Source organism: Diabrotica virgifera, chromosome 8 (genome assembly GCF_917563875.1).
Source record: "Diabrotica virgifera virgifera chromosome 8, PGI_DIABVI_V3a".
NCBI classification, from domain to species: domain Eukaryota; kingdom Metazoa; phylum Arthropoda; class Insecta; order Coleoptera; family Chrysomelidae; genus Diabrotica; species Diabrotica virgifera.
In genome coordinates this window covers 40,905,104-40,923,388 of record NC_065450.1, presented here as the reverse complement: position 1 = coordinate 40,923,388, position 18,285 = coordinate 40,905,104, and the positions used below count along the sequence as shown (strand labels likewise).

At 32.1% G+C, this 18,285-nt stretch overlaps 1 protein-coding gene across 1 annotated transcript in view; it reads left to right on the top strand.

Moving 5' to 3' along the window:
* Nucleotides 1–18,285, top strand: part of LOC126889533 (cytochrome P450 6j1-like) — a 109,753-nt gene that overhangs the window by 51,422 nt on the left and 40,046 nt on the right. The window contains exon 2 of the mRNA XM_050657885.1: nt 204–1,071. Coding sequence (XP_050513842.1) covers nt 210–1,071 — 862 coding nt within the window. The 5' untranslated portion in view covers nt 204–209. The remainder of the gene's footprint in view (nt 1–203; nt 1,072–18,285) is intronic.

Here is an 18,285-nt window from a genome sequence, read left to right as displayed (position 1 = left end):
TTTTGACTGTCTTATGGGGTTTTTGCTTTCTTTCTTTGTTGAAAGTACAAAATCAAAGAAATCGAGTAACACAACCGTGAGAGTCTAAACTATATAATATTGAAGATCACTGATAGGTATATTTTATTACCACTTTATATACCTATTTATTCCTTTAGTTTCTGCCTTAATAATATAAATAAATGATATAATCTTTGTTACAGATAGTGATGTCTTTCCTGTATTCATCATGGGCATTAAACTATGTAATATTCTGCATTACTATATTTTTCCTTCTATACAAATACTTCACTAGACAATTTGATTACTGGAACAAACGAGGGGTATATACCTCAAAACCGGTTCCGTTTTTTGGCAACGTTTTTGACGTTGTAATATTTAAACGAAACTTGTCAGAACATATAAAAAAGCTCTACGATGAAACTGACGAACCATATTTTGGGATTTTTGTTTTTGACAAACCAGTCTTGGTGCTAAAATCTCCTAAATTAATTAAAGACATCTTGATTAAAGATTTCCACATGTTTTGTGATAGAAGTTTAGCAGACGGTAGCCATGATAAAACAATCTCCAACTTCGTATTTTTTCAAAAAAACCCAAAATGGAATCTCACGAGGAAAAAGTTAACTTCTTTTTTTACTTCTTCGATGTCAAAAGCATTTTTTACAAATATAGAATTAATCAACCAGAAGTTTATCGAACATTTAGAAAATATTTCTGAACCCGTTGATGCAAAAGCTATAGCGGGCCATTTCAGCACGGAAATGATTGCACGTTGTTTTTTCGCAACTGATCCACGCTGTTTTGAAAAAGAACCATCCAAGTTCCGACACTGTGTTCACAGGATATTTCAATTTAGTGTAAGAAACGGACTGATACAAACTTTCTATTTTTTAAAACCGAGTTTGATAAAATTATTCAAATTAAACTTCCTTGAAACTTCGGTCATGGAATATTTCCATAAAATATTTTTGGAAGCCATGGAATGTAGGAAGGATTATGATGGCAAACCTGTTAATGCGGTTGATGTAGTGAACCACTTGAAAAAAAAGCATAATGGAGAGTTTCCTGGTGAGTATTCAAATTATAATTATTTAATATATCTTAGATTCTTAGAGAATAGTCTTTTTAGCTAAGAAACTTAGCTAAATTTCGTAACTTAGACATAGTCGAGGAAATGAAGCATTTTGGCTCGCAATTTTTTCGTCTAGCATGGATTTATTTGAAATTTTCACAGAAGGTAGGGAATAGTCCAAGGATCATTTTCTATATAATGGCGCTGTACGCTAAAACCTTGGGGGTGGTTGCCACCCCATCTCGGGGGGCGGTAATTTTTTATTATATTTTAACCATGTAAAACGATGTAAAAATTAATTCTAAGCAAAAAATGTTTTTTACATTTTCTTCGTAAAACTAATTCGCGCTTGAAATTGTTTTTAAACGAAAAATCAACTTTTTTATAGGGTTTTTTGAGAATACCTCGAAAAACATGCTTTTAATCAAAAAAACTGTGTATATCAAAATTGTATCTTTTAGTAACACAAATCAAATTCTTTTCCTGTAATATCTTTAAGACCAATACAAACCTAGATGCGGCATGTTAAAAGTTAGCTTTTTTCGTCAAATGCATAATTTGAAATATTCAAAGCCAAATAACGGAAAAACGTTGCATTTTTTGAGGAAAACTTAAATAATCTTTTTTCAAGCATACAGTTAGACCTTTCTAAAAATAATAATATAAAGTTTCTACAAGGAAAATTAAGCGATTTATGATAAAAAAATTCGGTACCTGCTTTTTTCTATAAAAAAATCAGTGAAAACAACCCCCTAACTACCCTCCTAATTCAAAATTGGTCTTCACGTTTCTGTAATTTCTTTTTTATTTGTATTATCAATACATAGAAGAAGTTTGATCTATTGAAAAGGTATAATTTTAGAAAAATTGGAGTTTAAAGAAAAATTTATTTTTTTCAATTTCCTATTTTTTACCTATTACTTCAAAATATCTCCGAAAATACTGGAGATACGAAAAAAAGCATAGACTATTAAATTGTATCTTTTTTAATATTTAAAATTCCCTTGTGCATAGATTTTCAGTAGAGTGAACAGTTAGCGAGATATGGTTGTGTAAAAGCTCTATTTACGAGCATACACCCCCTTATTCGAGACTTTTAAACCCACCCCAATTAAAAACTAAGGGATCTTACGGAATTTAGTTTACACAGTCATATACTTATATCTATTCAACAATCCTACAAAATCATTTTTGAAAAACTTTTTATTGCCAAAACAAATTTTTTTTTTCGAAAAATTCTAATAGTCCGCTTATGGATCATTTTCAATGTATGTATAATACCACAGAACCGGTTCGTATGAAGAAGACTGGAAAACTATTTGTATTTGTATTTGTACATATTATTTGTAAATTCGTATTTTTGTGTAAATAAATGTTTTTGTAATTCTTTAATTCTACTTTTTTTCTGTATAGATCTATTAAATTATCTACTTATAAAAATTGGGTGTTATTAAGTGTGGTTTTTAAGGGTTGAAATATTATGATATTATATCCTAAAGTATAAAAAATCATTATTTAACCATAGTCCAGGGCGCATCTGTTTTGAGATGGACATTGAGAGCTGACTCAAATTTTTTTGCAGAAATTGCTTGAAAATAAATCAAATAATAATATTTGAGTTATCCTCCCTCTCAAAAAGGTCCGGAACATTGTTTAAATAATCAAAATGTCAAAAATTGAAGGAAAAGTTCGATTTTTTTCTTCGTTTTTTGATTATAACTTTAAAAGTATTCATTTCCGAGAAAAGTTGTACTGACATAAAAGTTGCGTAATTAAATTTCCTACAACATAGAATTGGTTAAAAATTTAAAAAATAGTCACCCTAGTTGCAAAATAGGAATAATTGCGAAAAAACCATACAAAAACAAGTATTCGCATTTTACGTTTTTCAACCATTTATTCTACACTTAAGACCTTCATATTTCACTCAGAAAAACTTCATGATACAGTAAAACAATACTGTAAATTTCATTAAGATCGGTTCAATAAATTTTGCAAAATAAATTTTGCAATCCAGCTTTCGCAAAAAAAATTAATTTTTTCAAAATGTTACAGGACTGAAAATAAAGCAGATAGCAAGTTGAAATTTTTTTTGCTTATAGAAGTGTACTCTACCTTTTATTTGCAATTTTTAAAATTAAAATCGATTAATTACCACGGCGTCGGAAAATTTTTGAAATAAACAATAATTTTTGGTGCTACGCGCAGGACAGCGGTGTTCGATTCACACAAGTTGATTTCCACCAAAATTTCTTCCAATCATTATCTAATATATTATTATCTTACTCTATACTTTGATGTATTTTAATATTTTAATTCCACAAAAATCAAACTAATTTTATTGTTGTTTGTGAAATTTTATTTAAACAATTGCATACGTTTAAAAATAATAAACTTTTATTATTTAAGTTAAAATATACGAACAAAGAAAGTTTTTGCTAATAAAAGTGTTATTTTAAAAGATAGAGTATGTGTTTTTATTTTGCAATAAACAAACTTATTTATTTATATCGAAATGTAATAAAAATTAAAATGTATCAATCATTATCAAAGGTCACTGGAATGCCCAATCAGAGCAAACTATCCGCTGTCCTGCGCGTAGCACCAATAATTAATGTTTATTTAAAAAAATTCCTGACGCCGTGATGTTAATCGATTTTAATTTTGCAAAATTGCAAATGAAAGGTACAGTACACTTCTAAACGCAAAAAAATTTTCAACTTGCTATCTGCTTTATTTTCAGTCCTGTAACATTTTGAAAAAATGAATTTTTTTTACGAAAGCTGGATTGCAAAATTTATTTTGCAAAATCTGTTGAACCGATCTTAATGAAATTTAAAGTATTATTTTACTGTATCATAGTGTTTTTCTGGGTGAAATATGACGGTCCTAAGTGTAGCATAAATGGTTGAAAAACGTAAAATGCGAATACTTGTTTTTGTATGGTTTTTTCACAATTATTGCTATTTTGCAACAAGGGTGACTATTTTTTAAATTTTTAACCAATTCTATATTGTAGGAAATTTAATTAAGCAACTTTTATGTCAGTACAACTTTTCTCGGAAATGAATACTTTTAAAGTTATAATCAAAAAACCAAGAAAAAAATCGAATTTTTCGTTAATTTTTTGACATTTTGATTATTTAAACAATGTTCCGGACCTTTTTGAGAGGGAGGATAATTCAAATATTATTATTTGATTTATTTTCAAGCAATTTCTGCAAAAAAATTTGGGTCACCTCTCAACGTCCAAATGTACTAATATTTTTACAGATGCGCCCTGGTCTACCAATCAATATCAAATTTTACCCATATTAAAGTTTACAATGTTTTTATATAATTTTTAAATAATAACGCCCTAGTAATAACTAAAAATAATCAACGCCCTTAAGCATGATATAGATTATGAAGTACAGGGTGAGATGATCCTAATCCCAAATTTTTATGTAAATCGATGCAAGCCGAAATTATTCTTTAAGGATAAGAAAATTTTTTATATATAGCTCCAACAATGGCGGTTTTATGGGTTGAAATATTATGATAGTATATCTTAAAGCATAAAACAATCATTATATACCTACTAAGAACCAAATGTTGACAATATTAAAGTTTAAAATGTTATTTTATCATTTTTTATAATTAGGGGCAATTTTCACCCTTAAAAATCCAAAAGCGTACAACGGCTCAATATTGAAAATGAACTAGAGGGTATAGTGAGCCTAATCCCAGATTTTTGTACAAATCGATGCTGGACGAAAAAATTGCGAGGTTTTACCATTTTTTCAGTTTGATTTCCTCTACTGCTAATGAAATTCAATGTCTCCGCATCTCAGTTTTTGACAACTTTACAGAAAATTTTTGAATGTTTTAATGTATTAGTATATTGACCTCCTCCCTTTATAGCAGTTTTTTTGGTAGCTTGCAATCTAACTAGATATAAGTAGATGGTAGTGAAGATGAGGCCTCAGTTCCTCCAACTTACAGAAAGGTTAACTAATAAGAACATGGCCTGAGGAAAGAATCAACGATAAAAAGTCCTACCCGTCTGACAGAAAGGATCATTCATTCATTCATTCATGAAGCATTACAATCCCTAGGGATTATAACTGACGCCATGGCGTTAACTATTTTATTCTTGATTGAGGTGGATTACTCCTCATAGTCATTTATAGCTTGCTGTGCGTCTCTGCTGCCGTCGCGTCGTGACTGTTTTCCATTTCTTCCTATTCTTGCACTCAACTTTCAATCCTTAACATTATTGTTCTTATGTCGTCTTCTACATCATCCAGCCATCTTTTAGGTCTTCCTCTACACCTGGTCCATAATGATGTCCAACTGGTTACCATCCTCAACATATCTGAGTGTAGGTGTCTCTGTTTAGGAACTATCCATTCCAAGCAAAGATATTTTATGTATCTGACTCTATTTTTTCCTTTATTTCTTCTTCAATTTCGGCACTTCTTTTTATTCTTATTCCTCCCTCTCTTCTTACATTGTGACCCAGTGTTGTTCTTACTATTATTTTTTATTTTAGGAGGCTATCTTCTTCTTTCTTGTAATTTGTCGTTGTCTCCATCTCATATGTAACAAAGTCTTATTAAGATCTTATATTGATTCATATTTCTTCTCTTACTCAGAGTCTTGTTTCTTAGCAGCTTTCTATATATTCTACATTATGTTTTTTTGCCTTTCAAAATTATTTCCTCTGTTCTCTCTTTTCCGGTTTTTCCTATTGTTACTCCCAAAAGTAGCTAAAGGTGGATATAATTTAAAATTTATGATATTATATAATTTAATAATAAATTGGCTCAATATCCCAAGTGGGATTGAGCCGCTAAAAAGCTATCTAGATCCACCTTTTTTTGGGGTGATCAGTCCCAGTATGCTATTCGATAGTATTGACTATGCTTTTCCATTTCTTTCTATCCCCTGTCTTTCCCTGCCAGTCTCTAATTCCTGCCCTATGCCAATCTTCATTTACTTCCTGTAACCATTTTATTTTAGGTCTTCCGCGTCGTCTTCTAACCCCGGGTTCTCATTGTAAAATTGAGTGGATGGTTGTTGCGCCACCTGCTCTCCATATATACTACGGATGGGAAAAACCTACCGGTTTAAACCTAAAACCGGTTTTTTTACTTCGAAATAACTGTTTTCACCGGTTATTTTTTTTCTCCCGGTTATAACCGGTTTTTTCTTTTTAAAGTAAAAACCGGTTATTAGGTTCTTACGGTGATTAGGATTAGGTTAGGTATTATTTTGGATCCCAATCATAATTACTATTCTCAAGTAATTATTAAAAACAAAACTATAATTCAAATTTTATTTTATTTTATAAAATACATAAGCAAACTGAAAGTGCAATCTCACATCAGCCAGAAACAATTATTAAGTTTTATTATAATATTTCCTTGAAAAGGTATTTGCAATCATAATATTTACATAAGAAGTGATCTGGTTGAATTAGACGCAAACATCATCTATTTTTCACACTTAACTCTTGACATTGAAAGTGGGTGAATGACTTTTTCTGATTACCAAAAATAATTGTCTCACTATGAATATCGAATTACCGATTACGAATATGAATCTCCAAGAATTTCGCTACGTTTTCAAAACGATACACTTATACAGGAAGTTTTAAATGAGTTAAAGTTAAAACGTACCTATTCTACAAAAAATATACAAACGTGTTAAAAGTAATACATGTTCTTTCGACTTTTGATAGTACTAATTTTGATCATTGATATCGAGTCTAATGGAGTATCGCAAACTAAAGTGTATTGTAAATGTAACTTTGTAACCTATTGGATTAAAAAAACCGAAAACCGGTTTTTACAAAAACCGGTTTTTTTTGGCCGGTTATAACCGCCAGGTTAAACCGTAAGGTAAAAAAGCCGGTATAACCGAAAACCTGTGTTTTGTCAAAAACCGCCATCCCTAATATATACCCCAACTATCTAACTCTGTACTATTTAATTTTTTTAATTATATCTCCATCTTTCAGCTTTTGTTTTATTTCATTGTTAGTCCTAATCCTGTATTATGTTTCAGACATTCTAACAGATCCCAGTATAGCTCTCATCACTTTCCTCTCCAATATTCTCAAGTCCTCTTCCGCTCTTTTTGTCATAGTGAGTGTTTCCGCAGCATACATATAATATAGGTCTAATTATTGTATAATAACCGAGCGGCACAAAAAATGGCCACCCCACAAAATGGGTAATTTTTGATGTCGTGAATTTTCTAAATCTGTTGTTCGATTTAAGTGATTTTTTTAACATTTTATAGCCTTATTCTTTAACAATATCGATGTAATAAAATTATTGCTAGACAGATAAACGATCATTGTATACCGTGTGTACCAATCAAACTGTGTCTTATTCTCAAAGTTCACCACACCCTGTGTAATATTCTAGCATTTATAAAATATTGAAATTAAAACCCAACTATAGCCGCAGGTTTTCTTAACATTCTGTTTTTTGATTCATTCGCTTATGTTGGATAATAAAAAAGTTAGGTACTTTAACAACTAGCCATGTTCTTCATTAATACAGGGTGTTTCTAAATAAGTGCTACAAACTTGAAGGGGCAAATCTGCATAAAAAATAATGGCAGTTTGCTTTATAAACTCTCTCTCTCCTGTCGTTTCCCCATTACTGAGGATCGTGATTTCTTCCAATATTCCTAACAATGTTTCTCCATTGGTCTCTATCTTCAGCTGCTCTAAGAGCTTCGCAGAATGAGTTTGCAGCTGAATGCTTTATTTGGTCAGACCATCTAGTTGGTGATCGTCCTCTTGATCTTCTCCCCGGAACGTTTCCAGAAACAATTAATCTCTCCAAACTGTCGTCACCTCTGCGAACCACGTGACCAAAGAATTGCAGAATTCGTTGTAGACATATTGTGGACAGCTTTTTTTTAATGTTGAGTTGGTTTAGAATGGAAACGTTTGTCCTATGAGTTTATAAACACATGTCGGCAAATGCTTCGTTTCCCAGATACTGGATGTTGAATTATTTTCTTACAAACTGACGATTTATTTATTGCTCTAAAACCGGTTGAGATAAGAAAATGAAATTTGGTAGGTTTTAAGATACAATTATTGCAGATTTTTTGACATACAACTAAGAATTTTATATTCACCATTGGCGTGCATGCGGGTAATATTACCCGTCATATTACCCGTATGCGCGCCAATGGAGAATATAAAATTCTTAATTGCATGTTAAAAAATGTGCAATAACTGTATCTTAAAACCTACCAAATTTCATTTTCATATCTCAACCGGTTTTAGAGCAATAAATAAATTGTCAGTTTGTAAGAAAATAATTCAGCATCCATTATCTCGGAAACGAAGCATTTGTCGACATAATGTGTTTATAAAGCAAACGGCCATTATTTTTTTATGTAGATTTGCCCCTTAAAGTTTGTCGCACTTATTTAGAAACACCCTGTATTAATGAAGAACATGGCTAGTTGTTAAAGTACCTAACTTTTTTATTATCCAACATAAGCGAATGAATCAAAAAACAGAATGTTAAGAAAACCTGCGGCTATAGTTGGGTTTTAATTTCAATATTTTATAAATGCTAGAATATTATACAGGGTGTGGTGAACTTTGAGGAGAATAAAACACAGTTTGATTGGTACACCCGGTATACAATGATCATTTACCTGTCTAGCAATAATTTTATTACAGCGACATTGTTAAAGAATAAGGCTATAAAATGTTAAAAAAATCACTTAAATCGGACAACAGATTTAAAAAATTCACGACGTCTAAAATTGCCCATTTTGTGGGGTGGCCATTTTTTGTGCCGCTCAGTGTAAATGGTAATTTTGGACTTCTTCTTAATTATTTTGCTTTTAAGTATTTTTTGTTTGCATGGAAAGCCCTGTTAGCTGCAATAATCCTCTCTTCGATTTCAGATCTTTTATCTCGTGTTTTGGAAATAGTTACCTCAATGTATTAAAATCTTCCACTTCTTCAAACTTATTTGTGCAGATTGTGATGACACCGCTTGTCGGTTTATTTCCAAATCACATTATTTTTGTTTTTTCTTCATTTAGCTTTAATCCTTTTTTTTGCTCCTTTTTCTAGTATTTAATTTGGCATATTTTCCATTAATTTTCTTGTTTTTGTGATTAGTACTATGTCATCCACATATGCAATAACTTGGCCACCACCTTGGTGCACTAGATTTCCTTTATTTATTTTTCTCATAGTATGTTCGAATGCTTGTTTTGGACCTTTATTTACAATTATTTGATCCGTTTCACCTTTTTGTGTTCTTATACTAACCGTAGTTCTCGTCATAATCATTGTGATGTGATAAGTCTTATACGTTTTGCGGGTATCTCCAGGTTTTTTATTGCCAATATAAGCTGTTGTCTCTTTATTGAGTTAAATGCCTGTTGAAAATCGATAAAAATCATTTCCTGTTCTATTTTGTGTTCTCATGCTTTCTCCATTATTTGCTTAATTGTGTGAATGGCGTCTATAATCGATCTTCCTTGAGTGAATCCACACTGATATTGCACGACTATTTTTCTTGTAACCTTTGCTAATCGTTTATTAATTATCGATGTTAACATTTTATAGAGGTTGTGTTGAGTAGCATCCCTCGGTTGTTTTTGCATGTTTGTTGGTCTCCTTTCTTATGTAATACGATTATCTGCCCATTTTCCCAATCCTTCGGTATTTTTCATCCTTCCATATTTTCTTAATTAGTAGATATAATCTCTCCTTCAGTTCTTCCCCTCCGTATTTTTTGAGTTCAAAATTGACCTCATCTTTGCCTGGTACTTATTATATATTTATGAGTTTTGTTTTAAGCTGGTTTACCTCTAGCCGTATTACCTTTACTTCCTTATCTAGTTTTTCAACTGCTTTTATAAAGAGTGTCTTCGCTATCGTGACGAGATCATCTGCATATGCTATTATTTGAAGTTGCTCTGTAATAATGTTTTTGTTTGCAAAGTTTGTCCTCCTTATTACTACTTGCAATATCAGGTTAAACGTGGTTGGAGAGATAGGGTCACCCTGTTGCAAGACTTTGTTTAGTTTGATCTCCTTAGAAGTTGTTCCGTTGAAACCGATCTTTGCTGTGGTGTTCTTTAACCTTTGTCGAGTGGTACAATTTTACACCGGTAACAGACGGCATAGGTACAATTGTACCTGTTATACATTTTCTTAAAAATAATCCTTAATCTAAATGGAAATATTTGTTCGTTTAATGATAATATTGTTTAATACAAGCATAACCGGTGAAAAAAATGTTTATTATTGCAATATAGTTATTTTCCTAACAAGTGCAGAAAGTCATACTTTTCCGCACGCGACTGCAGTTTGCCGAACGACACGAAGCGGCAGTTCGGGAAACAGTCGAGTGCGGAAAAGAGACTTTCTGCAAGAGTTAGGAACAATATTTTTTCTACGAGTCATTAAAAAATGACCAAATCTTAATCAATTAATTTAATTAATATGAAAATACATACACAAATAAATTCTTTAACAAGGTTGTCAAAACCAAACTTTCAATATAATTTGTTAGCATGAAGACGATCTTGGTTTCCATGACCATGATTCAAACGACTGTTATTGTCTACCATTTGACTTCCGAATATTATGTCAAAATAATTTTATTTTATCGAATTGTCGAGATAATTTCATTAAAACAGGAACACAATAAGATACATTTGAAATAAAATAGTAAATAATATCTAAATATTAGTTTATTGCATGTATTATAATTATTTTAAAGCCATATTAAAATATCTAAACGCGTGCGGAAAAGTAAAACGCGTGCGGAAAAGTAAAACTTTCTAAACTAAAACACGTGTGCGAAAGTAGACATTTTTGTATGCTATTAGAAAAAATAAATAACAATATTCGGTAATTTGTTCTTGTACGGATTTACAAACAAAGATTAGAAGCCGCTTTAAAGTGACCCTTCTTATCTATCGTAAATTATTGAAATTACTGTAACAATAAATCCGGAAATAGTGGTCGTAAACAAATTCTAGGAAGAGTAGCATTTATTGTATTGTATTTCAATTGGAAGATTCTATTCACATTAAGTTCTTTGGTGCTTGCCAATACGTGTATACTTGAAAATTATTATGAGTTATAATGATTCTACATTTAGTTTGCCGACATGCCTACAAAAGAGGTATATATAGAAGCAACAAAGAAAACTTGTATGAGATGTGGAATATGGAGTCTCTGCCACTAATACGTGCAGTAATGTCTCGTGATCCTTTCAAGGCCATCCTAAAATTTATAAGATTTGACAACGAAAATACCCGCCAATAACGGCTCCACTCATACGAGATATCTGGACAATGCTGAATAAAACTTTGCAACAAGTCTACAAACCATCCCAATGCATAACCATAGATGAAAAATAATTGTTTCTATTTAGAGGCCGCACAAAATTTACACAATATATACATATCTTCAAAACCCACTAAACATGGTATTTTGGGTTTGTAATGCATTAAATACCTTATCCCATACAAATTCACCTTTATATTTAAAAAACAGCATATTTATGGTTCCCGGCAAGTTAACGTTGGCGAACGAACATTTTTGAATCTGGTCACGTCTTATAAAGATTCTGGGCGGAATGTTACCACAGATAACTTTTTACCAGTTTTGAACTTGCTAAAATCTAGAATTCATGTCAAATGACGTTAGCTGTTCTCTTAGAAAAAATAAGATATTTCTACTCACCAATATGAAAGTAAGTTAGAAAAGAGCTACATATTTTTTCCACAAATCTTGCATACAATCATGATCCTGATGTATGATTTTATTCGCTAAAAAAAACAGAGCAGTAGTGTTACTCTCGTCCATGCATATAACAAGTAGCCGGAAATTATTGAGTATTAGAGTAAAATTAAAGGGTGGTTGATACCATGGATAAAATGCTGGGTGAGTATAAAATCACACGTCTAACATTGCTTTGGCTCTTGGCCTTTTTTTATAATATGATTGACGTCACTGGTTTAGCATCCTACATTATATTGAGAGCACAATCCATTACAAAAAAAAAAGGACCAACGAAAGAAGTTTTTGAGGGATCTCTCTAAAGGTCTTTGTCTTGCTGTAGATAGATACTCCTCCTCAAGTATCTCACAGCATTCGTGGATCTACTCCAGTAACCGGAAGTTGCCATGTTTGTCAAAACGAAAGAAAAAAACAACCTAAAACGAGAAAGAGTTGTGTAGTATGTTTTCTACCTTTGTGTGACGAAAATTGTTTTTCCGACATCTATATATCATTTTTGTATTTTGATTCAAATAAACTATCACTTAAATACAACATGTACTGATTTTTATAACATTTATTAAAAATAAATAAATACAAGTTACAAATGTACCTATGCCGTCGTTTATGGGGGTAGGAACAATTTAAGCCCCCTGCTGCGAACTGAATAAAGATTTATTTGTTATATTTGGCTCACATAATCTACTGGATAAATGTAGTGATGTCACAAAAGTTGAAGTCTCTATCTCGTTAATAAAAAAGTTATCACAATTTGAAAACTCAAAAGTTAAATTGTTTCTATGTTAACGAAGGTTAAGATTACTGTTAACACATTATGTCTTAATTTTTCTGAGAAAGGATCACCGATAATCAGAAAAGATTACCGACAGAAAGAATCACCGTCAGAAAAGATAATAAAGTCCTCCCATTCACCCGTAACAATAAGAAGAATCACCCGTTACACGAGGAAAATTGTTAGCGCGGAATGTCGGACACTAAGCCGTTGATATTTCAGTTATAATGGAACATGTTGATCACTGCAAAATCTCCCTTTAATCCTGACCCCCCGGAGGGAGTGTAGTGGACGACGTGATGTTGTGTATTATTGTCCGTCTCCAAAGATCTCTGTCTCTGGTCTCTGGTCATTTCTTTTAATTCATGTATTAGGTCTTTTGCATATTCCTGTAATTTGATCGATCTATATTGTAGGGGATATTCCTCGTAATCTTCGGCCCTCCACCTTTCCTTATATAATGAGCCTTTCCATGTTTTCTGTGTTTGCTCTCATGTCCAAAGTATTTAAATTGTTGGAGATGAATTTTACTGGAAAGTGGTTGGCCAACTTTTAGCTTTCTTAAAATTGAATTATTTGTCCTATGGTCAGTCCAAAGAATTCATAGCATTCGTCTCAGAATATTTCATTTCACTGCAAAATATAGCACATAAAAATTATTTATCTTGTATTTTAACCTTTTAGCGCGATTTTTGTAGCCTACCAAAAGATGTTTTCAAAAATTTCCAAATAGAATACAGTCGAACCCGCTTATTGGAATAGCCTTCGTGCCAGGCAAAAATATTCTTATAACCGAGATATTCTAATAACCGATCATTGGTGGCTAGTCGAAATAAGTGTACCGAATACACGTAATAATGGTATTTACATACTATGCCAATATGTAGTTTTACACACTATGCCAATTTATATATTGTTATATTCCTATTTGATATGAGAATTAAAATTTTATAATTATAAGCAAAATTCAAATTAATATAAAAGATCTTCAATTTTCTCAACCACGGGCATGTAAATTTAGAACTACCTGTATACAACAAATTATTATATTTAGTTTTTAAGAAAGTGATTCGAAGAAGCGTACGAAACTCGGTAACAATGCGCCTAAGATAAACAAGTTGAGTGACGCGGACCATTATAGTGTTCGCGGAAGATTCGATCATTAGCCTACGCTAAATAAGACTCAGTGAAATAGATAATAGGTCATTAAGTTTTGTAAAAAGTAGAAAGTAAGTTTAAATTTGGAAATGATTATTTTTTCTTGAAATCCATTAAACATATTTAGAAAGATTAAAAGTTGGTATTGAGGAATACGGCGAATTAAAATTTGTGGTGGAATGCTGATTTTTGAATCTGGAAGGGATATTGAGAAAGTAGGGGAATGAATGAGGATGAGAGATCAGAAGGTTTTGAGCGGTGGAGAGGCGAAGTCCAGTGGTGGACGGTAGTGTACGAAGAGTGAAAACGCCGGTATAGTTCCGTGAGTGTTGAGTACCCATCGGAACGAGAGGTAGGCCGAGTCGAGAGAAGAGAATCTCCTTGAGCAAAGAGTGTCCCGGTGGCTGATTGAAGTGGTTCGAAAAAGGTAGAACACGGCATCACGAGAAAAGCAGGAACGAGAGCGATACGAGGTAGTTTTCAAAGGAGAACATTACTGGAGGCCAGGACGAGTTTTTCATCGCAACCAAGGGTAGGAGGAAACGGGTTTTGTGTGAGGACATTCGCAGTTCACCAGATAAAGGTCAGTCTCATTTGTCAAGACATGAATGTATGGGTTTTTGTATTAAATACCACATTAAAAATTGAAGAACATAATCGCTAATATCAGAAGATTTTCATCAAACTTAAATCAATTTGTTGCTAATAAATCCTAATAGTTTCATTATTAATAAAAGTTATAAATTGGAAACCAAAAGGAAATAAGATTCCCATTTTTAAATGTTTGTATTAAATAGATATAAGATCTAACAAATATTAAGCAGTAATTGCCATTTATATAAAATAAACAAAATTTTGATTTATAATTGTAATCCATATGTGTGTATTATTTTATTTTTTCCTATCCCGATTAGGAACCACTGAGAAATACTTAGAAGTCACGAAAGTAAGTAAGTAATTTTATAATTTGCCCTGAGATTGAAAACATATTGATATGTGATCTGGTTAATTAATTAGATTATCATTAATGCATTAATTAAATTAAATTACATATAAGAATATCATCACATATAAATAAATAAGATCACAACAATATATACCTATATGGATTTAGGTCTTTCGATGTCAATTAAATACCAAATTACAATATATATTATGTATGTGAATGAATACAGTAATTAATATGAAAGTAATGGAAATATTTGCAATATGTAGATATGTAAATATTTTCGTATTAAAATGCAAATAATAAAATTACTTATTTTTTTTTGAAAAATCATCGGTAATTATAGCTTTATTGTTGTTAATCCTTGTGGTCATCCGTAATCCATTGGTTAAATCAAAGTTGTATTGGCGGCAAGACATGAATTGTTACACATTATTCAACCTAACGTCGGGTTAAAGTAAGATCTTTTCTTTTCGATTTTAACAAAGACATGATTCGCTTCTTGCAAACAAGTAGGTACTCTTTGGGTGAATTCTAAATAAACTGCTTCTAATAATTTATAACAGTGTTGTAACAGTAAAAAGTGTTTGGTAATATGTATGTATAATAGAACTTTGTAGACAAATAAAAATTACTTTATGACCCATGACTTTGTCGGCTAAAGATCGAATTGGTACTCGTACCAAAGTAATAAATATTTATTACCTACTTATTAAGAAACCCTAATAATATAAACCAGCACTACAGGTTTTATACAGGCCCTTGACGAAAGACCATAATACCGAACATAATTTAAATTTTTAGTAAATTGTACAAAAAATTTATTGGATGACCTAAAAAATATTCTATTAAGAGGTATTGTTTAATTAGAATATATTCCAATAAACGGATAAATTTATTAATGAGTAAATGAAAACGTTTCGGGACCTCGATTTATTATTTCATAAACCGGGATATTCCTATAACAGGGATTCTAGTAAGCGGGTTCGACTGTATTCCAATCTTGACAAAGACTGATTGTAATATATTTTTACCAAAAACACAGGAAATGCGTGATCTGATGGAATTTTTTGCCGCCTTGATTATATTATGTTTGTTACAACCAAAGTTTTAAGATACTACTATCTACACAAGTAAAGGACATGTTTATTAGTATTTGTTTATACAGCTATTTTTGTAACTTGCAATTTTAAATCTAATTTCATTAATTAAAAAACATATTTTTATTTTTGTCTCGGGTCTATCGTTTCCTTTTTAAATCTCTCCTTATCTTGAAATACAAAATTCCACATATCCATTATCTGTCACTGTGCCTATCACATCTTTTGCCATTGAAGTACAGTGGAACCTCGATAACTCGGATTAGTCGGGACCGCGGCCGATCCGGGTTATCGAAAATCTGGGTTAGCCGGAGAATATCGTAAAAATTAATAAAATACGGTATACTTAAAGATAGACTCCGTTAGAATTGAAATAACATGAAATATATATAAATATGCACACATCTAAATTACTAAAAACACGCAAACACAAACAGAAGCGAACAATATACAAGACTATACTACACATAATACAGTCACAATCGATGTTATGTTATTTAAGAACAGTGAAAACTAAAGACCATTGTTTGAAAAAAGAATTTTTTAAATACATAGTCTTTTAGTCTTTTTAAACAATGCTATTTGAAATATATAAAGGAATACTACAGACAGGTGTCTGTTGTTTCTGCCGGCGCGGCGTGTGCCATGAGTCATTTTTACTATCGTATCGTGTAGTTCAAATTACACAAATACACATTATCTCTGAAATATTATATTACATACATTTTTATTGTTGAAATGTTTATCTGATAATTAACTATGTATTTTGATGGGAAATAAGCCACAATTAAATTGAAAAATAATTTTATTAACATTTCGGTGCCCAAATCGGGTGTCGTTGTCAAAACACAAAATACTGAAAATCAAAATATTTATCTGATGAAAATCGGTCCGGGTTAGCCGGAGTTCCGGGTTATCGGGGGCCGACTTATCGGGGTTCCACTGTACTAAAAATCCTTCCGTTAGTTGATGATTTTCTTAACGGGTGATTCTTCTTGTTGTTGCGGATGCATGAGAGAACTTCATAAATACCTCCTTGATATAAAAAAAAAATTGTTAATTGTAAAAGGCAGAGGTTAAGTATGTATCTAGAAGTTATTTCTACGGAAGGTTTTAGATTTATTCTTTACATGGAACTTCTCATTCCTTTAATAGATGTCGCTACAGCGTCCGATATGCGAATTATTTTTATTCTTCTTTTTAAAGTGCCGTCTCCTCAATGGAGGTTGGCTACTACATTTGCAAACTCTTTTCTGCCTTCAGCTGTTCTTATTAGCTGTTCAAAATTTAGCCCTGTCCATTGTCGGATGTTTCTGAGCCACCATAGTCTTCTTCTTCCTAGTCCGCTCCTTCCCCTGATCTCTCCTTTCACTATAAGTTGAGCATATTGGTACTTATTATTTCTAAGTATATGGCTTAGCTATGATGTTTTTCTAACTTTCACTGTGTTCAAAAGTTCTCTTGCCTTGCCTATTCTATGCAGCACTTCTTCGTTTGAGGTATGCGATGTCCACGAAATTTTGAGAATTCTCCGGTAGATCCACATTTCAAAGGCCTCCAACTTATTTACGGTTGATGTTTTAAGGGTATATATCTCAACTGCATAGAGAAGAGTCGACCAGACGTAGCATTTGGATAAACATAGTCGAATTTCGAGTTTTATTCGAGAATCACAAAGCAGTTTTTTGATTTTTTCGAAAGATTTTCTGGCCTGTTCTATTCTCGATCTTATTTGTAGATCAGAATTTAGGCTGCTATCGATCCAACATCCCAAGCACTTAAATCTATTGACTTGTTCTAAAATGTGCCCATTTATTGTGCAAGGTTGAGGTAGGTTTTGGTTTTTTCGGATAGACATCACTTTGGTTTTTTTAATGTTTATTTTCATACCAAATTGCATACCACAGGTCGAGTTGGTCTTGTCGATGAGTCGTTGTAGACCCAAGTCGGAATCCCCAATCAACACCATATCATCGGCGTATCTAATGCTGTTGATATTCCATTCACCTTGACTCCATCCTTTGAGTCATCCAGTGCCTCTTTAAATAGAAACTCGGAGTAAAGATTAAACAGCAGAGGTGACAGAACACATCCCTGTCTAACTCCCCTCCTAATTTCTACTTCTGCGGATGTGGATCCGTCGATTCTAACTCTGGCGTTTTGGTTCCAGTACAAGTTCTTTAGTAAGTTGATGTCTTTTCCATCTAAACCGACTTCTTGCAAACGTTCTAATAGTAGGTCGTGTCTCACTTTATCAAATGCTTTTTAGAAGTCTATAAAGCATATTAATATATTTTTCTACTGGTCGTAGCATTTTTGCGCGAGAACTAGTAAATTGAAGAGGGCTCCTCTCGTTTCCATGCTGGCTCTGAATCCAAACTGATCGTCTCCGATGATTGTTTCGATGATTATTTTTATAATCCAGCGTAAATAGACAGCTTG